This window comes from Danio rerio, chromosome 25 (genome assembly GCF_052040795.2).
Source record: "Danio rerio strain M-AB ecotype USA chromosome 25, GRCz13ab, whole genome shotgun sequence".
In the NCBI taxonomy this organism is placed as follows: domain Eukaryota; kingdom Metazoa; phylum Chordata; class Actinopteri; order Cypriniformes; family Danionidae; genus Danio; species Danio rerio.
Window position 1 is genome coordinate 26,020,001 of NC_141045.1, and position 25,574 is coordinate 26,045,574.

Genomic DNA, 25,574 nt, shown 5'->3' on the forward strand with positions numbered 1-25,574 from the left:
GTACAGTTGTTGGCTAAAGTGGGAGGCTAGAGTGTATCTTTATCTTTTTTTTTTCCTCCATAGTTGTTTTATTTTAAGCTATCATAGATTGATCTTGCTATTGGAGAACGACGAGGACATTTTCTACAGTATTTAAAAATGACAGATTATTTAAGTTGCTATTTTATCTTGCTTCGTGCCAAGCAATAAAGTTATATATAAACAAATGTTGTGCTTCCACTTATTACAAATGAGTGAACTGCTGATTTTCAGTGCTGACATTCTATAAATGTGATCGTATATCTATTGTGTAAAAATAAAGTATTTACAATCAGCGGCCACTTTACACCTTACTAGTAGGTAGTACACTTCAACAAGATTCAACAAGGTACTGGAAATATTCCTCAGAGATTTTGGTCCATATTGACATGACAGCATCACGCAGTTGCTGCAGATTTGTTGGCTGCACATCCATGATGCGAATCTCCCGTTCTACCACATCCCAAAGGTGCTGTATTGGATTAAATCTGATGACTGTGGAGGACATTTTAGTACAATGAAGTTATTGTCATTCAAGAAACCAGTTTGAGATAATTTGCACTTTATGACGTGTTATCCTGCTGGAAGTACCCATAAAGGTCATAAAGCGATGGACAAGGTCAGCAACAATACTCAGATTGGCTTTGGTGTTGACACGATGCTCAATTGGTTCTAATAGGCCCAAAGTGTGCCAAGAAAATACCCCCTACATCATTACACATCTAACAGCAGCCTGAACCGTTAATACAATGAAGGATGGATTCATGCTTTCATGTTGTTGATGCCAAATTCTGACTCTACCATCTGAATATTGCAACAGAAATCAAGATTCATCAATATTGTCCATTTTGGTAACCCTCTGTGAATTGTAGCCTCAGTTTCCTGTTTTTAGCTGACAGGAATGCCACCTGGTGTGGTTTTCTGCTGCTTTAGCCCATCCACCTACAGGTTTGACATGTTGTTCATTCAGAGATGCTCTCCTGCATAGGTCGGTTGTAACAAGTTGTTATTTGAGTTACTGTTGCCTTTCTATCCACTCGAACCAGTCTGGCCATTCTCCTCTGACCTCTGGATTCAACAAGGCAGTTGAGTCTACAAAACAGCCGCTCACTGGACATTTTTTTTTTTTTTTTGGGACCATTCACTTTAAAACCTAGAAATTGTTGTGCATGAAAATGCCAGTAGATCCAGCAATTTCTAAAAATACTCAAACCAGCCCATCTGGCACTGGTCAACCATGCCACATTCAAAGTTACTTAAATCCCCTTTCTTCACCATTCTGATGCTCGGTTTGAACTGCAGCACATCTTCAAAAGCATGTCTGCATGTCTAAATGCATTGAGTTTCTACCATGTGATTGGCTGAATAGAAAATTGCATTAACGAGCAGTTGGACAGGTGTACCTAATAGAATGGCCAGTGAACCTTCCATAAAGAAAGAACAACAATGCCCACCGAAATAACTTGAAACTGAAAAACTATTTTTTAATGAAATATTAGTGAAAATAAGCTAATGAACATCAAATATTGTTTGCCTAGTGTGCATTAACAGAAGTATTAAAAAGATAAAGTAATGAAACTGGCCTGGACACAACATTGAAGGGTAATTTTGCCCATGTCTGTAAATAAAAAGAATTTACATATACAAAATGTACCCACAGAACGTCATAACTGACAAACGTGTTATAACCAAACTATATGAATGTTAAGTTGGACATGACATAGAGAAGAATAAATTTTAACAAAAACAAATTAGGTGTAATGTGAAGAAAATGTGAAGAAAAATGCACAAACACTGTACATTGATATTTATAACAAGTTTCGAATATAGATGTATTGAATTTAAAAAAGACAATGTCAAAAACTCCACAATAATTACAGACTTCCTCATCTGATGTGGAGAGACCAGCTTGTCTGAGCATATAGAGCGGATCTGAAGTCTGGCCTTGATTTGCTGCAGTTTGGTCAGAGTTAGTTGTTCCTCTGCCAGATGAAGCTGTGCTTCTGTCCTTACAGTGTCTTTTTGCAATTGTTGAAAGTAAATTTAAAAAACCTGTCATTGCCATTCTTTGCATTTTTCTGCAATTATTGCATGTATCACTAATAAATATTCTAAAAACAAAAATATTTTTATTGTGATGAATATAAATATATCAATTAGTGACAGAAAATTTATTGTTATTGGTCTATTTTGACAGCTGTTTTGGGGATTATTTTATGAGGCCAAACTCTTTCTACTTTGCTGTAGGCCTATACTAAAAGGCTGAATATGTTTAAGCCTACCTAATCACTGTAGCCTGACAGATGAACAAATGCAATTAAAACCTTAACAAATAGGATATCTTGTAAGATACTGCATGATCTTAATATAGTATCATTTGATACATTTTTTAAGTTTTCATTACATTTTAGGCATGAAATCCACTCTGAATTCACCCTTCTGATGGGATCCGTTTAATCCAGCTTTTTTGGCTCAAAGTGATCCAAATCCTACAAAAAATGTCTGAAAAACTCAAACTAAAGGTTTGATCCATATCAAAACCAAGATTAGATTACATGATCTAATCCGATTACGTAAATTATTTTTATTTTTATTTTGAAAAAAACATTTTTAAGATTTGATCCAATCCGTTATTTAAAATCCTAGTGGATTACTTTTGAAAAACCGGGCCCAGCTCTTCAGAATCTAATTTTTTAGACACTTTGAGATTGGGGTAAAATGAGATTGTGCTGCCACCTTGTGGTCATTCAGATGGTCAAACTGCTTTCTGATATTTTTTATTTTTTTGTTTTATATCAAATGGAAAGAGGATTAAAATAGTGAGATAAAATAACAAAGCTTAAAAGGAACATTAAGGTAATGATGGAAATTCGCTAAAAAAGCACTTTTCATTTTGTATACTATGACAGCAATAGTAAATAAATTATTAAGACATTAAAAAACTGTCTATAACCTCAAATCAGAAAAAGTTGGGACAGTTGGGAAAACACAAATTAAAAAAAAAATTATTTCTAAATTTAATTTGACTTGTATTTCATTGCAGACAATGCATGTGTTCCTTATGCTTTTCATTTTTATCCCATTGGTCATTCCAATTTTGGCTCTTGCAATAAATAAATAAATAAATAAAAATGTTAGAAAAGTACAGCATTCACCACTTTGTAATGTTGCAATTCCTCTTCACAACACTTAAAAGACATTTAGGGACAGAACACACCAAATGATGAAGTGTTTCTGGTGTAATTTTCTCCCATTCTCCCTGCAAACAAATCTTAAGATGAGCAACAGTACAAGGTCTTTGTTGCTTTTGTTCTGTGTTTCACAATCCACCACACATTCTCTATTGAAGACAGGTCTGGACTGCAGGCAGGCCAGTCAAGTACCTGTATTCACCTCCGCGGCCAGGACTTTGTAATGTGTGCCGGATGTGGTTTTGCATTGTCTTGTTGAAATATCTATGGGTGTCCCTGGAAAAGAAGGCAGCATACTGTGCTCCAAAATCTCTATGTGCTTTTCAGCATTAATGGTGCCATCACAGAAGTGCAAGTGCAAGTCAGGACACTGACATAATCTCATACTATGTCAGACATGACTTGTGGACTTGTTGCTGGTAACGGTCTGGATGATCCTTTTCTTCTTTGGTCCAGAGCACACGGCATTCATTTCTTCCAAAAAAATACCTGAAGTACTGATTCATCAGACCACAGTACACATTTCCATTGTGTGATGGTCCATCCCAGATGCCTCTGAGTCTACGCCGATTCTAAACACTGTTAATAAAGGGCTTTCTTTTGGCACAGTACAGTTTTAACTGGCATTTGTGGATGAAACTACATATTGTGGCATATGACAAAGGTTTGCCAATGTAGTCCTGAGTTTGTATGGTGATATCGCTTATAGATGAATGACGATTTTTGATGCAGTGCCGCCTGAATGATTGAAGATCACGGTAGTTCAGCTTAAGCTTGTACCCTTTTCTTTTATGCACTAAAATTCCTCCAGATTCCTTGAATCTTTTAAGGATGTTATGCACTGTTTAGGGTTAAATATCCAAATGTCCTTCTATCTTTCTTTAAAAAGCATTGTTTTTAAACATTTCAATAATTTTCTCATCAATTTGTTGGCAAACTGGTGATCCTCTGCCCATCTTTGCTCTTAAAGCACAAGACCTTTCTTGGATGCTTTTATACTCACATGATCGCAATCACCTGTTGACATCACCTGTTTCAAATCACATCATTATTTAACAAATTTATCAATAACTAGCCCTTTACTGCTCCTTTCGTAACATTTTTAGAATGTGTTGCAGGTCTGAATGACAAGAAAGGATATATAATTACAAATGAAATAAAGTTGACTAGACGTTGACTGGACAAAACATAAATATTTTGTGTTCATATTGTCTGCAATGAAATGCAGTCAAAATAAATTTGGAAATCACTACTTTCCTTTCACTTTTTATTCATGTTTTCCAAACTGTCATAACATTCTCTGATTTGTGGTCATAAATCAACCTACTGAAATTCTCAGAAACTTCTGTTTTAATCAGAATTTAATTTAATTTCAACAAAATGATTTATTTAGATACAATCTACTATCTACAAAACTAAATAAAACAAACCAAAATAACATAAACAAACAAAACAGAATTACATAAATAAATACACAATTTTAGTCATTTAACAACAAAGACCTTAACTGAAGACAGAATGCAGGTTCAGATATGAAATGAAAGATATGATATGAAAAAAAAATTATAATAATTTATAAACTCCATTAAATTAGCCAATGTTTATCATTACACAAAAAAGAGAAATAAAATTTTTTTTTTTTATTTATTCATGTTTCCCATAATGTCCCAACTTTTTCTGATTTGGGCTTGTATGTTCACTCAGATGTAGAAATGACTCCAGGAGGACATTCCAGAAAGATTGATTTAGGCCTAGTTCACCATGTATTTGAGAATTTTATTCCATATTTATATAAATGTTTTTCTTTTTTAAAAACAAAATCCATATAAAAAAACTATAAAGTACATTAAAGAAAATGGTAAAACCATGTAAGGCAATCAGAAGCCTGAAATAAAGATGATACTGGCAGACAATTTGTCATCAAACTAAAAATATTACATCACGCACTCAAAACTCGAAATGAAAGCAGAGTTTCTGGAAATCTTCACTCTGGCAGTTTTCATTATGATTTAGTTTTTGTGACTTCTACATGTAGAAAAATGGTCGAAAAGCTGAAGTTTTGAAAAAAGTGTGTGGACAGGGCATCATGTCATGTAAATGTACTGGTCACTTTACTTGGTACAGCTCTTTGTAATTCAAATATTTAATCAGCTAACACATGACAATTACAACATATACAGTTTTTCTCAGTGGCTTTGGTACATTTCTCACAACACTATTTAAATTTGCACAACAGTTAATGCATTTCTCAAAACAAATTAGTCATTTGTGCACATCATAGTAGCAGTTTCTCATTCCTTCCAACAAATTGCGAATGCTTTTAAACATACATCAATTGCTTTTATACAACTCTCTGCTGCTTTACAACATTATTAGTTGCTAATGTCATGTCAGTCAAAATTAACTAAACTTCTGAATGCTGAATAGTCAGTCCATATTAAACTAACAGTCCTCATTTCATTATTTGAGTCATTACATACAAAAATGTTAAACTAGTTGTCAAAATCGGTCAAGCTAATTTTATTAAATCTTTTTTTTTCCTGAAAATGTCTTTTATATTGAACAATTTCATGAATAATACAGACCTGTGTATGTTGTAGGTTAAGTTGCAATATGTGCTGCAATATTGTTTACAGTTGTGCACAGCTCTACCCAAAGGAAGTTTATGTTAGTTGTAAATAAGAGTGTGTTTATTCTTTTGCACAATGCTGTGAATAAATTAGAATTGCAGAAAGCATATGCAGTAAAAATATGCAACATACATATTCAGTGTCTTAGATACCTCACTAAATGTAGTGATGTCTAATCTTACTATAGTTTTCAAACGGTTGTGCAAATAGTATACAGTGCTGTCTTAATCATTTTCAGGAAGTGTCACCAAAATCTTAAAAATAAACAAGCGGATAGACCCAGCACTGAAATGATCTTTGCTTTATGTGCAGTATGAATGCTTCAATCTGTTGACATGCACTTAAATTTCAAAATTCTCATTATGGATATGTATCCAGGTCTACAGTTCTGGGAAACCACAAATATATACCCAAGGATATGCCTGGCTGCATTTTATATGTTAAACGAACATTATGGGGTGGTATGACGCCATCAACAGCTTCTAATCCTTTTCGTGCTACTGCTGACCGCTGACGGCTTAACTCCATATGGACAGTGTGTTATCAGTCTGCTCAGTAATCCACCATGTATGCCATTGCAGTCATCTACCCAGATGAGAGCTGTGCTCGTCGGACTGTTCATCAAGGATCTACCACTGGATGTAATCTCACTATATTTGTTAAACGTGATATTTAATTCATCTTGTTGTCTATATCTAACAACATATTCCCTGAATTTGGTCTTTTGAATCTATTCCCTGTTAGAAAAGTGTTTTGGCTGATCGCAAAGATAAGTTAATTCATGTAACCACGTACATTCTGTGTATTGACTGATTGCTTGCCTTTATTTTCTATAGTCAACTATTTGTCTGTTTACATTTTTTTTCAACCATATCATATGTGTATGTGTGTGTGTATATATATATATATATATATATATATATATATATATATATATATATATATATATATATATATATATATATATATATATATATATATATATACTTTTCTAACAGGGAATAGATTCAAAAGACTAAATTCAGGGAATATGTCGTTAGATATAGACAACAAGATGAATTAAATATCACATTTAACAAATATAGTGAGATTACATCCATGGTGGATTACTGAGTGGACTGATAACACGCCGTCCATATGGAGTTAAGCGATCAGCGGTCAGCAGTAGCACGAAAAGGATTAGAAGCTGTTGATGGCGTCATACCACCCCATAATGTTCGTTTAACATATAAAATGCAGCCAGGAATAGCCTTGGGTATATATTTGTGGTTTCCCAGAGCTGTAGACCTCGATACATATCCATTATGAGAATTTTGAAATTTAAGTGCATGTCAACAGATTGAAGCATTCATACTGCACATAAAGCAAAGATCATTTCAGTGCTGGGTCTATCCGCTTGTTTATTTTTAAGATTTTGGTGACACTTCCTGAAAATGATCAAGACATCACTATATATATATATATATATATATATATATATATATATATATATATATATATATATATATATATATATAATAGATAATGTATCTACGTAACATATGTAAAAATGGCAATATTTTGACATGTATAACATTTTATATATGTAAAATTCATATGAACGATTATGCCACATATGTAATTTGCATATTTTTCTAAATATCAGATTTCTATTTTGGGATGTGTGTTTCCATCAGTCTGGTCTTGTGGATTTGGTCACAGGTTCTCCTCTAGATCACAGTGGTGTTTTCATTACTCAAAAATCTTGGAAAGAAACTTCTGTCAGTGTGAATTCAGGGCGACATTGGTCTGCTGTGATTGGGCTTTTTTACATACAGTACAGTAATGTCAAATATGAAAACATTGTCTGTAAAAGTGGTTCATGAAAGAAAGAAACTAAAAAATATGGAATAAGGATGAATAAAGATGTAATCTATAGATAACGTAGTCTAGTTTGGTCATCTTCCATGGTAACTGATGTCATTTGATCTATTCTGAAATTTTCATCATCTAAACATGTAATATTATACATCAGCTTCCACGCATCAAGAGTAATGCAACAACTATGGGTTATTTTGAGTGCTTATATCAGTTGATAATAACATCGTGTTAAGTAAATGAATTCGAATTTATTTCAAATGTAATGTTTAAGTTGGAATTTTAAATGTGATCGCTTTAATGTTTAATTGTGTTATATTGAAAGGGTGATCTTAGTTCAGTGAACAAAGTATCTTTGACTTGTGTGTGTTGTACCCAAGCATTTGAAAAAAGGAGTTAAGTTTTGCAAAAATGTGCAATTTTGGCAATGGTTGTGAATTTTGTATCTAGAGTTGACACCAGAGTTCTGAAATTTGCGGCAAAACTATGTAATAAACTGTAATACATTATGACATTTTATATAGAGTATGTGGAATGTAATTGTAATTTGCATATGCTGTCATATATCATGCCAGGCTGATCATGCCATATATCAGCTGTTTATTCTATATGAGGACCTGCTGTGATTAAAAATGACAGTAAACCTACATTATGAATTAGGTATGAATAAAAGTAGTTTAGACTACTGATGTATATGTATAAACCATAATGAAACCTGTATCCTATATTTTAAACAACAATATTCAATGATTGTTAAAGATTGTTTATTGAAACAATATGCATTTTGTGTGTTAGTGATCTAAAGTTGTGTTCCTGTAGTATTTGTATGATAACAGGTAGGGCCGGCGCGTCCATGGAGGGAACCTAGGCGGCCGCCTAGGGTGGCAGAATAGAGGGGGCGGCATCCCCAACACTACCCTCACCCCTCTGCGCCCTCAGTTATATACGCATCTAGGGCGGCAGAATAGTTAGGGTGGCTTCCGCGAGACTACCCTCACCACCAGAGCACTCTTACATCCGCATCTAGGGCGGCAGAATAAAGAGGGCGGCGTCCGCGAGACTACCCTCACCACCCGAGCCCTCTTATATCCGCATCTAGGGCGTAAGAATAGAGAGAGCGGCGTCCGCGCACTACCCTTACCACCCGCGCCCTCAGTTATATCCGCGTCTAGGGCGGCAGAATAGAGAGGGTGGCGTCCGCGACACTACCCACACCACCCACGCTCCAACCCATTTTTGGGAATCATTCCACAAGCTTTGCACATTAGTTTGCTGGATTTTGACCCATTCCTCCTTTTAGAACTGGTGTAATGGAGGTTTGCAGGCTGCATTGCTCGCATACACCCAGAAATGTTTCAAAGGATTGAGATCAGGGCTTTTTGATAACCACTCCAAAACATTTACTTTATTGTCCTTAAACCACATTGTAACAAATTTGGCAGTATACTTAGGGTCATTGTCCATTTGGAAGACATATTTAAGACCAAGCTTTCATTTCCTGGCTGAGGTCTTGAGCTGTTGCTTGAATATTTACACATACAATTCTTTCATCGTGATGTCATCTATTCTGTGAAGTGCACCAGTCCCTCATGCAGCAAAACAGCCCCACCACAACATGATGCTGCTACCTTTATACTTCATCATTGAAATGGTGTTCCCAGCCTTGTAAGCTTCCACCTTTTTCCTTCAAATGTAACGGTCATTATGACCAAACAGTTCAATTTTCGCTGTGATTTTGCAAATTGTAATCAGGCTTTTTTTAATGATATTATTGGAGTAATGGCTTCTGTCTTGCTGAGTGGCCTTTCAGCCTGTGTTGGTAAAGAACTCATTTGTGGACAATGAAACTCTCTTACCAGCTTCAGCCAGCATCTTCACAAGGTTTTTGGCATTTGTTTTCGGTTCATACACACAGTTCGCACTACAGCACATTCATCTCTGGATACAGAATCCTTCTCCTTCCTGAGCGGATTGATGGCTGAACATTCCCATGTAGTTTACACTTGCATATACTTTTTTGAACCGATCTAAACCTTTAGGCATCTGAAAATTGTACGCTTAACTTATTTACTTTGTAACCATACCTTATACCTTTAATTGCATGTGGCAGAGCCAACTGTGTCTGAAACACTGAATGTGTATCAAAACAGCTCTGTTGTAAGCTCCTATACCTTCTATTTCATTTAATTTGCATATCATAATAAAAAAAATAAAAAAACAAAAAACTTACACTTTAAACGTTTAAGTACCAACTGTTAACTACCAGCTGCTAACTTCTACCTGCCCATTAATAAGATATTAACTGTTTATTATTACTTTTAGAGGCTATTTTTCTACAATCCCAAATCAGAAAAGTTACGACAGTATAGAAAAAGCAAATAAAAAAGAAAGTAGTGATTTCCAAATTTACTTTGACGTATTTTATAGCAGACAAATATTTCTTGTTTTGTCTGTTCAACTTCATTTCATTTGTAAATATAACTTTTCGTATTGCAAGTGTGCAACAAATATGTGAGAAAATGATTGAAACGTTTAAAACAGTGTTCTTCAAAGAAAAATAGGAAGACATTTGGATATTTCACCTTTAACAGTTCATAACATACTTAAAACATTCCTTGAATCTGGAGGATTTTCAATGCATAAAGGACAAGGGCACAAGCCTAAGCTGAACTACCATGATCTCCAATCCCTCAGGCGGCACTGCATCAAGAATCGTCATTCATCAGTGAAATCACCACATGGGCTCAGGACTACTTAGGCAAACTTTTGTACCACAATACATATTACATCAACAATTGTCAGTGAAACTGTAATGTGCCAAAAGAAAGCCCTATTTTAACAGTCTCCATAAGCATCATCAACTTCTCTGGGCTCAGAGGCATCTAGGATGGACCATCACACATTGGAAACATGTACTGTGGTCAGATGAATCAGTATCTCAGGTATTTGTTTGGGTGAAAAATATGCCGTGTAGTTTGGACCAAAGAAGAAAAAGATCATCCAGACTGTTACTAGCAACAAGTCCAAAAGCCAGGGTCTATCATGGTATGGGGTTGTGTCAGTGTCCTTGGCAATGGTAACTTGCACTTCTGTGATGGCATCATTAATGCTGAAAAGTACATAGAGATTTTGGCGCACAATACGCTGCCTTGTTTTACAGAAAAAGCCTATGCATATTTTGAAACCATATTCTGCACTCATAACGAAGTCCTCGTTTCTTTCCCGAGTCAAATTCACTTCATTCACGCATCAAATTCTCTTCACAAATACGCGTGTCAAATTTCCTTCTTTCGAGAGTCAAGTCCCCTTTATTCAAAGGTCAAATTCTCTTCACAAATTCGCTTTATTCAAGTGTCAAATTTGCTTCATTCGCGCATCAAATTAGCTTCATTCGCTAAATGGCTAACATGGATCCTATTGAGAGATTAGCTGTGCTTTATGTGCTTTAGGAAGGCTGAAAAACATTCGTTCGACGCCATGTTTGAGTGCACTAGATACTTTAAGAGGTGCAGCTCTCATCAAGCTCTCATCAACTCCTCCAGAAATTATACCTGGATGATGAAGGCTTTCAGTAGTGCTTCCGACTCAGCTGAGCCCAGTTTTATGAACTGTTGTTTGGTTTCAGCAAGAGGATTTCCCCTCGGGACACCAACAACAGGCGACATGTCCACTAAAGTTTAGATTTTTCAACTCGATCGATTTGTGCGTAACTTCATTCACGAGAATCGCATCATTCACACTACCTCATTTGCGCAAATCGCACCACAGGATGTCAATTTGCGTGTTTGCATTGACTAAACATGTAAATCACTTGTGTCTAATGCTTTATCCACATCTGGTGTGAACGCAACATTACACACTCAAAAGTATAAACTTTTCCTTCACAAAAAAAATTACATACTTTCAGGGCATAGTATAGGTATTCAAATTGGGACGCAGCATCAGAGCATGTGTACAGCCATTATGGTCATACTTAAAATAATAAAAAAAGCCAACTCAGCAACATACACAACGAACACTTACTATCATCCTATTAAGTGAATGAGTTTATTGTTTCATTTTTCTCTCTGAAATTACTCACATTTATGATACAAGGGGATTTTTACAACTTTAAATGCATGTTCCTGCTCTGCATGGAGAATAGATTTGCTTTTGTTTTTTTTTTTTTCATTGAATTTTATTAACTGTATAAAATAGGAACGTTAACAACAGGTATTGCTTCATTATTGTTTCATTTAAACAAGCTGGCTGTAAACAGGGGGGTGTGAACATCCAAAACCTTCCCGTTCGAGGTATACAGACAAAAAAGGAAGCTTTTTTTCTAAACAGATAACACGCAGACACTGCAAAGCGAGCAAAAGCAAACCACTCACTTATAACACACATACAAAACATGATAGGAAACAGAACTTAAAAATTGCAGAGAGACTAACAGAGGTTAAAAACAGTATGAAAAAAGGAATGTGCTTTCCTCCAATAAACAATTTAAGGACAGCAGTTCTGAGAAAATAGCATGATTTCTGAGGATTGTTACGCCAAAGCCATGCAAAGAAAATGCATGCATGCAGACAGCAATACAAGTCAAAAGCAAAGAGCAGGAATGGCCTTCAAGTTTCCTGCAGGCCATAGCATTATATTTACAGTAGTAGTGATCCAAGAACAGCTTTTCGTATCATCCATTGTACAAACACAAGGATATGGATCTGACATTGATATGAAGAACTTAATGTTCTCCCCATAAAGGCTAAACTACATTCATAAATGACTGTTCAATTTGCTTTTTTGTGGTTGCTTCCTTTTTACATATGATTTTGTTCACTTTTGAAGCTAGGAAAGTACTTTTATAAATCAAGAAGACATAAGAAAGTCTCTTTAAACAAACAAAACCGCATTGCCCCGATACAAACAATCACATTATTGTCATAAATAAATAACATTCAAGTTCTGGTATAGTAATAAATAAGAACAGGGATGAAACAGAAGGAAAACATACAAAAATATCCACTATGTATTCAACATTTCTTTTGTACCTGTTGGTAGCGAATATGAGAAATCATCACAACAAAAGAGAGAAAAATAAAACAAATTAAACACTGTATGTCCGTGTCTAACAAATGAAACGCATTGTTCCATCGCACAATAAATACAGAAATAGAAGGGTTAAATAATAATTAAATAAAGACCGTCAACACAAGATTTCAAATTGGAATCTACAACAGAACTAAATCTAGTGTCACGTCTAGACATTGCATTTGTACATAAGTATGTTCAAACTGTACAACAGAGATTCATTCATTATGATGAATTCATTCAATATTATTCCCCCTAACTCATCCCATCCCATTCCAAGTCCCCAGATCACTCAAATCAATGTTTCAGTCCTTCTGCAGCAATGATTTAAGATCAGGTGACGTTCTTCAAACTTTAAAGTCAAATAAAATAAATAAAACTGAGCACAAAAGGAAACAACACAGTTTTAAAAAAATAAAATCCATCTTTTCCTTCTCAGTTTATTATTATTCGTTATGGTCTTTATGAGTCTGAGTGCAAAAAAAAACAAAAAAAAACAAAACATTTGCTTATGGCTGATATTTTGAGTGTGAATCTGTTCCAAACCTAGTGAGCTGCTGAATTATTGTTAAATTTCTGGCAAATCATAAAACAAAACAATATTTATTAAAGAAATTCTAAAATACTAAAGGAATAATAAAAAAAAAAAACTAAAGTTAAAACATTCATTATGTATGACGAGGTGCACTCCTAACATGCAGTGGAGACTTGATTTTCAATTATTTAAATAAATATTAACAAACAAAATACGGGGTGGCGACAGCGTACTGATAAGCCGACAACTTGTTTCAAACATCCTTCATTGGCAACAACTGACAGAAAACAAACCGAAGACTTCGTTTTCAACTGAATTTAAGTGCATGTTAGGATGTTGCTAAGCTAACAAACGTAAACAGAATTGATCATTTTGAACACCATTTGAAGTAAGCATGTTGCTAATGTTATTAGCCACATTCCTTGAAGAAAAATACATAATATACAAATATTGGCTTATTTAAACAGATGTTCACCATCTTGACAAGAATTTTTTGTTATTTGTTGCACTGCATTTAAAGGACTTTCTTTGATCAAAGTGAGGTATATGTAAATGCAGCCCAATATGTTTTGGAACAGAGTCTGTTGGTGGAGCCGGTTTGGTCAACCATTTGAACAAGTTAAGGTGCTCAAATGATGACAGGGGAGCACACAGGTGGTTTAGCTAAAATAAAGAAGTGTGCATATTTGTATTTGTCGTCCTTGTCGAGCATGGAGAGACCGGAAAAGGAAGGGAAGAGTATGACGGAGGATGAAGCATCCATCTCCTTGGTACCTGCTTGTTCATCATGAAAAGTGCCATCTGTCAATAAATGTCCGTCATAGGATGTGCAGGGAAGTGGGGGTGGAGCTTTAATATGTTTTCTGGATAATTCCTAGCAGTAAAGACAAGCCATTACAAAGGTGAAGAAAACGGGAAGACAGACGTGATTAAATGAATATACTTGGGGTATAGGAACGACAGGGGATTGGTAAGGGGCAGGCGACATGGCAAAGACAGTGAAAGGGGAAATGTGCCTGGATTTGTGTGATTACTAGTTTCTAAACAATCATCCCATCATCCAAAATATAATGTCCAAATATAAATTTCATAACTTCTAAGACTGTACATTTTTTGAGTAGTTTTACGCATGTGCGTTTTGAAAAAAGCTTGGTATTGTTTTAGGGCTGCTCCTGTGTCTCAGCAGATGCTACCAGTTTGGCATTGTCCCTGGGATTGCCCGGTGGGCATTTAGAGTCATTAGGCTGAGGCTCATGGCGACGGGCGTTTGGTGGATGTCTGTTGGGTGTGCCAGGTGGAACAGGCACCTGGCTGTTCTTCTCGTCTGAAAAAAGTTGTTTAATTACGTCAAAGAAGTTACTCAATGGGCTGCCTAGGTACACAGATAGGAAGAAAAGGAAAAAAGAGAGAAACAAAGAGAGAACAAATAGAGAAATGAACAATAGGTTCACACAAAGGAAAAGTGGACAGAAAGGGGGAAAGAGAGCAGAGGGGAGAGAAAGAGGAAAATGTGAAGACTACAACTAAGAGAAGCTTTGAGGGCAACACTAATTTTTAAATCATAAACTATGACTGTATAAACTATGAGGGTTTCCTTGTTAAACCAGCAAAAACAAACCTTTAGCCGGTCCAAACTGGTTTGAAATTTTAGTACATTACTAAAATGTTAAATTAAAGATTTGTTTTTGTGTTTGTATGAATTTTTGTGTGTTTGTACGCATTCTTGAGTTTGAGTTGCTAGATCAATTTTTTTTTATCTAAATCAGCAAAAACAAACCTTTCGCTGGTCCAAGCTGGTTTGCAACTTTAGTACATTCTTAAAATGCTAAATTAGATTTTTTTTTTTCCCCCTTGGAAAGGGAATTCATCGCCATAGCAATGCCAAAGCTAGCTTACACTATTGACCTTATTCGTCATGTTAAAGTGGGCACAGCCATTAAAAACTTTTTGGCTTGAGACTTAAAGTCTCATTTGCTTCCATTGATTTTTAGACATTAAAAACACCTCGTTATGCTGCTTGAAGTTTTCTTGTGTTATTCTACTTTTTATGTACAGTCATGAACGCACTTGTTTGTAGAGCAAGTAGTTTGACTATTTTCTGCTGTTTATTATTCCTAGTCATTTCTCCAATTGGCAACTGAATCAGAAGTTCGAAAAAACAAGCACACGTCAGCATTGCAGAATACGGTCAATACAAGCTGAGCAACAACAATATACTGCATTGCAACAGCAGCATTAAAAGTCGACCACTTAAAACTGGTAATATTTGGTTCTTTTTGTTTAAAAACAAGGTTACCAAACATATGTACAAGATTGGAACAAATAAATGAAATAAGATCTGAGTTCAAGAATGAATGACGGGAAAGACCCTACCAGTAACTTCAAAAAACTGCTGTTCACACAGACACAGACAATACGGGATTTGTCCGGAAAAAAAACATTCACACATTCATTCCCAAATACTGGTAAATTCTGACATCATTAACCAGAAATGACCTCTAAACAGCTACTTTTGTATCTGTAAACATTTGACCACATTACAAACTCTGTGAATGGATCAGTACTAGGAACAGCCTCGATGAAAACATATGGAGGAACACTTTTACATGTCTCTCATTCTCTCATTGAGTGTGTGATTCAACACGATTACACTCAATTTATTTAATAGCAAATTATGTTTTTTTAAAGCAAATGAATTAATCTAACTATAGATTAATTAAGTCAGAAAACCCACTAACTCTATATCAAGTAGTTGATCTAGCAATTGAGTTTCCAAACTCAAGAATACACATACAAATGGCATTAACACAATTTGGCATGCACTGTCAGCGGTATAGAAAGAAATAGAGCTAGATTTGCAAGCCACATAGACAATAAACATGTATTAACCAGTTCTTGTTGTGCATATCTTAACAGCCTGCATTGCAAGTGTTTTAGTGCACCCAAAATCTAAACAGAAAACGTACTGCACCTAAAGTACATTTACATAAACAGGAGCACTTACTGTAAAAATGAGCTACAATCTTCAGGACGTGCATTATTACAAGTATTGTGATCATATCAGATTTATATAAAGAAAAAGGTGATGTGCATTATAATGCAAACGTGAAAAATTAATGTGAAAATTCTGTCCACACTTACACACCTTATAATATAATTACTACTAATATAATACCAATACAAGTTTGGAATGATAAGAGGGCAAGTAAATGATGACAGAAACTTGGCCATACTTCAAATATCTGAATGTCATTGTATTAAATCAGGACATTTTAGTCACACAATAGTGTTACTGCATGAATAAACCACTACTACTGTGGTATTTACAGTAAAGCTGCAATCTGTAACTTTTTTTTCTTATTTGAAGTCATATGGAGTGACCTCTGCATTCAGCAGGGCCAGACAGAATCTGCAGATGTTTTTTACTATTTCTGCTGAGAATTTTAGTAAAAAAATCGGCGGATTTCTGCAGAATTATTTTGGGAGTATCCAGCGGAGTATCATAACCAAAACCTTAATATATTAAATAAAAAGTAATAAATTACTGAATAAAAACTGAATAAATTCAGATTTACACATTTACTCAAGTAAATAAACAGAATTAATAATGGGCTAAAAATCTGCAGAAATCTGTGGAAAATCTGCGGAATTCTGCGCACACAGATTCTGTGTGGGACTATCATTCAATAAAGAATGGAAGTATACATCTCATGAATGTTACTTTTTATTAAGAGTTTTCTTGGATTAATTTCTGCTAGTTGGGAGAATCACCTAAGCAAAAGTGTTTTTGCATTTAAGTTAATCAGAAATAGGGACAATAAGCCTTTTCAAGATATAATGCAGTTTGGGAAATTTTCTGTTATACTTTTCCTACAGTATATGTAAGACTTTTTGTATGTGTGTTTTTTCCCGGACAACAGCATCTGCAGCAAAAAAAATATAAAAAGATGCCATGCTTCCTTTTGCATCATGTGAACTATTCTGCAAGAACAACCGAATAATTTTTGTGATCTCCCGATTGCAACAGAGAAATACTGGGAAATCTCTGCAGACAGATGGCATATCATGCCGATCAGCTTTATAATCTTTAAATGTGAGCAAAATCACCTGTTTTGTCATCCCTTTACGCTAGAGAATAATTCAAATACTAGCACTAAAGTGTTGTGTTTGAAGTAGCAACGGCTTCTAACTGTTCTACGGTCAGCTGCAAAATGAATAGCGAAAGGAAGTAGTTCCTCTTACAAAAGGGTTTTAGACTCTCGTGTTTGATTTTCTTTTTTTATATACACAATTATGCCGTCAAACTGTTGTATAAATGCAATATCACACTAGTAGCAGGGTAATATGGCTGTATAGCATCACTGGTGGGACACTAAGCAAAGCACGCCTCGATCAGTGCTGATATACAGCCATAGCCCAGATACTTGTGTGCTATTGCTCACATTATTTACATACAAACAAAAATACAAAATCTTTGTTACATAGATATTTAAATTTATATATAATTTGTAGCATATACATATATGTGTGTCTGCACACATACATTATTGTGAAATTAATTGTGCAATTAAATTTGATGTGAGAATTGAAATTTCTGTAATAACAATATATATATATATATACACACACACACATACAGTTGAAGTCAGAATTATTAGCCACCTGAATTATGCCCACTGCATATTTTTTCCCTAATTTCTGTTTAATGGAGAGAAGATTTTTTCAAAACATTTCTTAACAAAATATTTTAATAATTTTAAATAACTGATTTATTTTATCTCTGCCATGATGACAGTAAGTAATATTGTACTAGATATTTTCAAGACACTTCTATACAGCTTAAAGTGATATTTAAAGGCTTAAGTAGGTTAGTTAGGTTAACTAGGCAGGTTAGGGTAATTAGGCAAGTCATTGACAAATCATATAATGATGGTTTGTTCTGTAGTCTATCAAAAAAAAAAAGTGTTTAAAGGGGCTAATATTTTTGACCCAAATTTAAAACTTTTTACAATTTTTTCTAGCTGAAATAAAACAAATAAGACTTTTTTACGAGAAAGACGAGAAATACTTTTTTATTAAATGTTATATTTATATATTTAAATTAGAGTGATTTATGCAATGACATCCAAACATTCAATAGGTGACTTGAGTGATACTGATTAGTGCCACTGTAATTGTAGTGCACATGGGTGCATTTAACACAAAATCTTACCACATTTTAACTTTGAGTCTTTACCAGTTTTTGCAGCACACTGGGATTTCTCTGGATACGTATAAACACAAATTGAAAACAGTCAAAACTATCTCCACCATATTATTTATATTATATATTATAATTTATAATTGCCTAAATCTTTTTTTTTTTTTTTTTGGTTCATAAATAGGATCGGCGCATTAACTCATTACATTCACAGTGTATGCTCTTCATCATGCCTGGGTGAAGCAAATGAGCAAATTCCAGTTAACAAGCAACGAGCAAGATGTCTTCATCTACACAACATTAGGAGCAAGAAGACTTTGGTTGGGTGGTTATTAGACAACTTTGCGTAAATAATTATGCTTGTTTAGAAAAAAAATAGTTTGATGAAAAACTGAAGAACATTAGAAAGTTAGTTATTTGCATGCACACGGAAAAGCCACAACCTCTTGCACAAATTAGCATAATTAAATCAGTAATTTAAGTGTTTATTTAAAGAGTGGGGAATGCAATCTGACTGCAGTGAGCATGTGCCATGTGTGCGGTGCGTTCAAACCACAGTGAGTTATACAACAGTGAAAAAGATACTAAGCACAATAAATGAGTTTGGGTGAAAGAGAAGGAGAAAGAGAAATAGATAGTGAAAACACTGGACTGGTAACTTGGAGAAAAGGTATCATTATTTTGAAAGCATGTAAGGAGCTATGAACAGAAGCTCAAATTATTGAGAAAAATAAAGAAATACTTAAATATATCACTAAATACTCCTGTTCAATGGTGTGTATTTGATTGTCAAAGCATTGAGAATTGTATGCAACGTTTTGTTTTTTTCTATGCTATTGTTCATATATCACACCAGCAGGTGAAGCTGCTATCATGGATATGTTTTGGGAAAGTTAAACAGTGTGATTAGAGAGAGTAGGATGGAAAAGTAGCTTTTCTTTTTTCTCCTCTGACAAATAACATAAGCAGTTGTTCATCCTGAAGCTCTGAATAGTTCAGGGTATCAGAAGTTATTAGGAATGGTACACCCAAAATTATGTTTTAGTGTGTACTTTGTTTTGGAAATCATAAACTGTACATTAAAAAAGCAACAACGATTCACTGAATAATGTATGCCTGACATTTAATAAAAATGTATAAATGTAAACATTTTGCTGCAAAGACAATCAGTTTAGGCTGATGTTGTAAAAGAGATTTGAAGTCCTTTAACTTTTGGATACAAAATATGCAATATGTGGTTTCCTCCGGGTGCTACCGATATCTATATCTATTGATACTGATCTTTTGATTGTCATTTATAGGGGATTTACAAAGCATAAATAGTCCTCACTTAAGGTTACAAAACACAGTGAAATTGAGTTAATAAAACATTTATTAACAGTTATTAACATTCATTACTATATGCCTGAATGGTAACACTTTACAATAAGGTTCATTAGTTAATGCATTTACTAACATGAACTAATCATGAACAACACATGTACAGCATTTATTAATCATAATTGAACATTTACTAATGCATTATTAACATTCAAGTCCATGCTTGTTAACATTAGTTCATGCACCATGAGTTAACATGAACTAACAATGAACAACTGTATTTTCATTAACTAACGTTAACTAACATGAACAAATACAGTGGTAAATGTATTGTTCATTGTTTGTTCATGTTAGTAAATGCATTAATTAACATTAAATAATGAACCTTATTGTAAAGTGTGACCGCCTGAATAATAAAATATATAAATGTTTATTTGAATAGTTTATTATTCATTTACTAACTCATTCTGAATGATTCTAAAAGCCACCAACTACTCTTGAATACAAATGGTTTGTAAATAATTCAATACTGAATTTAGTAAAGAACAATTGATAAGTAATAAAGTATGAAAATACAACTATTAAGCACATTATAAATAATTCAAGAACACAGCATTTGTAGCTGTATTTATAAACTGCTTACTAGCGTCTGTTAATGTAGAGTTAATGCGTAACAGATAATGAACTACTATTTGCTAATGCTTAATAAATTATTCATAGTGTGTAGTTATTATAAACGGTTACCCAAAACATTTTAGTTTCAATTATTGTGTCATTCTGATCTGTTTCATCTCTTTACAGACTAATTCACTAAAATATCCCCTTTCGGAAAAATTCTTTTGTGAAATGGAAACGCTTAAATGATTTACATTTACATGTAATTACACAGTCATGTCTGAGAAAAGCTTGCTTTAAAAACAAAAGTGCATCTGAAAGTAGAGCATGTAGGGTTTCTGATTTAGTTTGGAACATACACTATAACTTGGAATCATGCAATTTTTGGCTGCAGCTCAGTTAAGTTTTGTATTTTGCAATTTTTTTCAAATGTGTTTAAAGTACATCAATTAGGGAGGCATTAGGGATATTGATTCGATACCGCAGCTGGTATCGGCCAGCTGGTACCAATCCAAATCTGATCTTGCGCGTGTGCTATATTCAGTGTAATTTAAAGCCAACAAAACCCATGAAGGTAGCCTGTTATAAAGTTGTCATTTAGGCCTAGGTCCTTTAGGCCAACTTTATCCCCTACTATATGTCCTAAAGCTATTCTATAGTTTAATGAGAAGTACAGATGAATATTCAAATAGTAAATTCATGTTCAATTCAGCGCTTCCCTCCGCTGCACCTGTCAGTCATTCTTCATTTATTCACCATTCAAACTGCTTGTCACGTTTGTTTTATGACGACATGAAAAACTCTCCAAGACTATTTGTTCCTAGTTATATAAATAATCCATGAAGAAATGCATTTAGTTTTGCATTAAATGGGTTTATTTTTACCTGCAGCAAGGTGTTCATTGTTGTTTTCAAATCAAGCTTTTTTCTTTCGAGGGGTATTCTTTAAGTGCTGAGAATAATTTGAAAAGCCTGGCTTATTGTGGTCAAAGTAGTTGATTAAATGAATAAAAGTGAAACTGATGGCCTTAATATGCATTGTCATTAACAGAAAAGGGAATGTTTATCAAGTAAAACTGGCCCCAGACTGTTGAGTTGAGGCTGCGGGAAAATATCATTTTTTGCTTAAAGGCTGTTTATTTATTTATTTTTTACCAACGATTAGAAATTAAAGAAATCTTGATATTAAACAAAGGAAACATAAGCTGGACCACAACAGATCAATGCCATGACTAATGCTGAAATAATGTAGCCAGGTTTAGAGCAAGCAACATGTTTTAGTTAGATTGTGTCGTCTGTCATATCCAGTAGGCCTATGGGTCTGTTACTTTCACCAAAGAAGATATATTATTTGAGTTTAGCACCAGAGCTATACAAACTGTATTATGTCTAAATGCATGTATATATATATATATATATATATATATATATATATATATATATATATATATATATATATATATATATATATAAATATATATAAACATTTATTTGAATAGTTTATTAATCATTTACTAACTCATTCTTTATGATTCTAAAAGCCACTAACTACTCTTAATTACAAATGATTTGTAAATAATGCAATACTGAATTTATTATTGAACAATTAATAATTCATAAAGTACGAAAATACAACTATTAAGCACATAAGTTTACATTTTAAGACTTTTTTATTTAAAAAATAAATGTTACACATACTGTTTGCTATGGAATGCAAAAACTTTAAAGCTCATTATCTCAAAATCATTCAGAACTCAGATAGAACCTTAACCACAGATAGATAATTCCAAGGTGACGATTTGTAGCTGTATTTAAAAATTGCTTACTAACGTCTGTTAATGAAGAGTTAATGCTTAACAGATAAGGAACTACTATTTGCTAATGCTTTATAAATGTTTAATAGTGTGTATTTATTTTAAATGTTACCCAAAAAATGTTTCAGCTAAAATTATTGTGCCATTCTGATCGATTCTCCTTGAGATGTATGCATGTACCAGACTCATTCACTGAAGTATCCGCTTTCAGGCTTTGCTTAAAGGCTGGTTATTTTAATAACGATTAGTGTCAAAAGTGGTAGCCTATTACAGATTTTAAAGAAAAGTCTTAATATTAAAAGAAGGAAACAAAAGCTGGACCACAACAGATCATTGTCATAATGAACGCTCAAATAATGTAGCCAAGTTTAGAGCAAGCAACATGTTCTAGTTAGATTGGGTCATCTGTCATATACATTAGGCCTACTGGTCTGTTACTTTTACTAAAGAGGATATATTATTTGAGTTTATCACCAGAACTATAGAAACTGTATTATGTTTAAAAAAAAATAATACAGGATCAGGATTGGATCTGTATCGGTCGATACTTGGAATTTTGATATCGGCATCAGATTGGTTCCAAGGAAATGGTATCGGTGCGTTCCTAATATCAATAAAATTATATTTTCCTGCACTAGAGATTAAATGTGAAACTCATTCAGCACAAAGAGAAGCTCCACTGTTTAAATCGACACTGTAAAGACCCATAGCAAAATAGTTATATGAATAAGTATATAAATTCACTTCTAGAAGATGGCTACAATAAATAAATACATTAAAAAAAATCAGGATTTGTGTTTTTGTTTTTTTGTTGATTTAGTAAAATAGCTCAATAGATGGTACACTGTCAGCAATTTCCTTTAGAATCTACAGTAACTTACTGGCAACAGTTGTGTAGTAACTTACTGTAAATTAATTACAGCAAAAGTACTGTATTTACATTTACAGCACCATTTATATTGCTCTAAGCATTAACAGCATTGTATATTTTTACTGTAAACAATACAGTAATTTTCACAATGCAACTTTAAACTACAGTAACATACTGCATAACTGTCCTACAGTAAAATACAGTTCACAGTACATTCCAATGCTGCGTCATTTACAAAAACTGTTAACAGTGTCGCAGACCAAAACCTAAAGTTATCCTGGCCAGAAATTTTTACATTACCAGCCCAGATACATCACGCGAAAAGGACAAAGTCTCCTAAAAGTAGAAATGATAAAGCTTAGGTGCATAACTTTTAGGGAATTCTACTGTTAATGCCATCTGAGAAATGGGAGCAGCAGTGTGACTAAAGGGAATCACCACAACTTGGAAAAGTCCCTATTTCTACTAGCATCGCCAGGGATTACTTTAGGGAAGGATTGTGTGCACATATTGTAATGCTGTGTTGTGTTGAGTGAGGGTTGGGGCATGCATAATGGAGGAGGGGTATAAACAAGCATAAGAGGGAATGTGGGGCTCAGGTTTGGGTGGGGGAAGGGATAGAAGGGATTTATACTCACCAGACAGCTGCTGGACCCCTGGTTGATCATGTGTGCTTAACAACTGCGCCTGAATTGTCTCAACCACCCGCTTAAATCGTCGACTTGGCCCTATAATACAAAGTAACCGGTTAACATTTTTGGTTAAATCAAGAAGGCCATAGCTTCCCTAAATCCAATTAGGTGATTACTTATTCAGGGTACTTGGTTTCCATCCTCATGAAAAGAGAAAGGCATATACAAAATTAGGTGACATTTTGATTTGATGGTCCATTTAAGTATTATTAGAGTGTCTGCCTAATATCTGATACTGTTCCTTTAACAGACATTTAACTGACTATGAGAAACATTGCAAGTACATATCAACTAACACTAACGCTAATCGTAACCTAACAGTCTACTTAAAATCTAATGAGCATTAGTTGGAATGTAGCATTAGTTGGAATGTTATCCTAATGCAGATTAGGATAATCTGGAATGCTAGAGCCTTCAGTAACGTGAAAATTTATTGCAACAATACTTGTCCCTCTTATCTAAGCCACGAGGACAACAACATTTTTCTTGGACCACACACTGCAGTGGATAAAAGCTGCTGTTGGCACTATCATGATGAGACATAATGGATATTAATGGGATAACATGAGGGAGAATGAAGCATTAGCCAATATCATCATTTATTTTTAGGTGTTCTGTTTATCTTTTGTTGCTATTGAGACATGTGCAATATGTTGATGGGAAAGCTAGACTTTGCAAGATGTTATTTTGCTAAGTCTCTAGACCAAACGGAACTGTTTCTGAATGCTGTTCCTTACAGGACAGTAGAAAACTCCTTACAGGAAAATACAGTTGAAGTCAGAATTATTAGCCCCAAAATTGTCCATAGTGTATGAGTGTGTATGGAGATGGGTTGCAGCTGGAAGGGCATGCATTGCGTAAAACATATGCTGAATAAGTTGGCAGTTCATTCTGCTGTGGACCCCAGCTTAATAAAGGGACTAAGCTGAAAAGAAAATGAATTTGATGCTTTTATGTTGTGATTTGTGAAATTTACCAGTAATTCTAGAGTAAAAACTGACACAGAATTTTGAATCCTGAAATGTATTAAATCCAAATGAACATATAAATGCATAGTTTATTTTTTTGTTACGATAAATAGACAATTTTTTGATTTTTTATGCTGGTCCCTTGGGTGATTTAGGCCTGTTATGATTAAGCATGTACTCACACTAGAAACAGTTGCCTTCCACTCTTCCCTGACGACCTGCACTCACACTGCATTTTGCCTTCCAAGCCTGAGTACGCTTACATCATCGATGATGCGTCTGTTTAATTTAACAGGAGGAGAAGTGCTCTTGCTCAGCACAGTGGCGATTGCTTTAATTATATAATTTTAGTCTTTTGGGACGCAGTGACACATCAGTCAAATATTTTGCTGAAGGTGCAGCTGACATGAAGCGAGGGGTTTGTGTTAGAGATCTGCACGGGACTAAATTTTGCCGCTCCCAACCACACCCGCCAGGTTTTAGCCCGAACCCGACCGCTCCCGCCTATATTAAGCATTTGTTGTCCCGCTGCCCGGACCGCCCCGTTTTCTACCCGCCGCGCCCGATCCCGCTAAAGAGCTCGGTGGAGAACAAAACTGAAAATCACCCAACTTTACAGCTTATACCAAGCTGTCTGTATAAACACACACACACAGCACCAAGCACACACACACAGACAAAGCTCTCTCTCTCTTATTTGCACGCGCGCACACTAACACACACACATAAGCACCAAGCACACACACAGGCAAAGCTCTCTCTCTCTCTCTCATTCGCACGCGTGCACTAACACA

The 25,574-nt window shown here is 34.6% G+C and overlaps 2 protein-coding genes and 1 pseudogene across 26 annotated transcripts in view; 2 read left to right on the plus strand and 1 right to left on the minus strand.

The window, feature by feature from the left end:
* abtb2b (ankyrin repeat and BTB domain containing 2b) overlaps nucleotides 1-206 on the plus strand; it is an 89,313-nt gene extending 89,107 nt beyond the window's left edge. For both annotated transcript variants that reach the window (XM_087312350.1, XM_087312349.1), the window contains one exon: nucleotides 1-206. This exon is cut by the window's left edge and continues 442 nt beyond it. The gene's annotated coding sequence lies outside the window, so the exon portion shown is untranslated.
* Nucleotides 1-25,574, plus strand: part of LOC147837710 (uncharacterized) — a 633,655-nt pseudogene that overhangs the window by 198,888 nt on the left and 409,193 nt on the right. The gene's annotated exons all lie outside the window — the stretch shown is intronic.
* Nucleotides 11,725-25,574, minus strand: part of brsk2a (BR serine/threonine kinase 2a) — a 312,045-nt gene continuing 298,195 nt past the window's right edge. For 4 of the 23 annotated variants that reach the window (XR_015526510.1, XR_015526506.1, XR_015526509.1 and 1 more), the window contains 3 exons: nucleotides 23,759-23,848; nucleotides 13,878-14,673; nucleotides 11,725-13,301 (listed from right to left, as the gene is read on the minus strand). Coding sequence is in view for 12 of the 23 variants with exons in the window: in XM_087312361.1 (XP_087168487.1) it covers nucleotides 14,462-14,673; nucleotides 23,759-23,848 (302 nt within the window). In the remaining 11 variants the exon portion in view is untranslated. Of the gene's footprint in view, nucleotides 14,674-18,672; nucleotides 19,953-21,950; nucleotides 23,849-25,574 lie in introns of those variants that run through there. The other 19 variants (XM_087312364.1, XM_087312358.1, XM_087312363.1 and 16 more) reach the window with 6 other exon arrangements.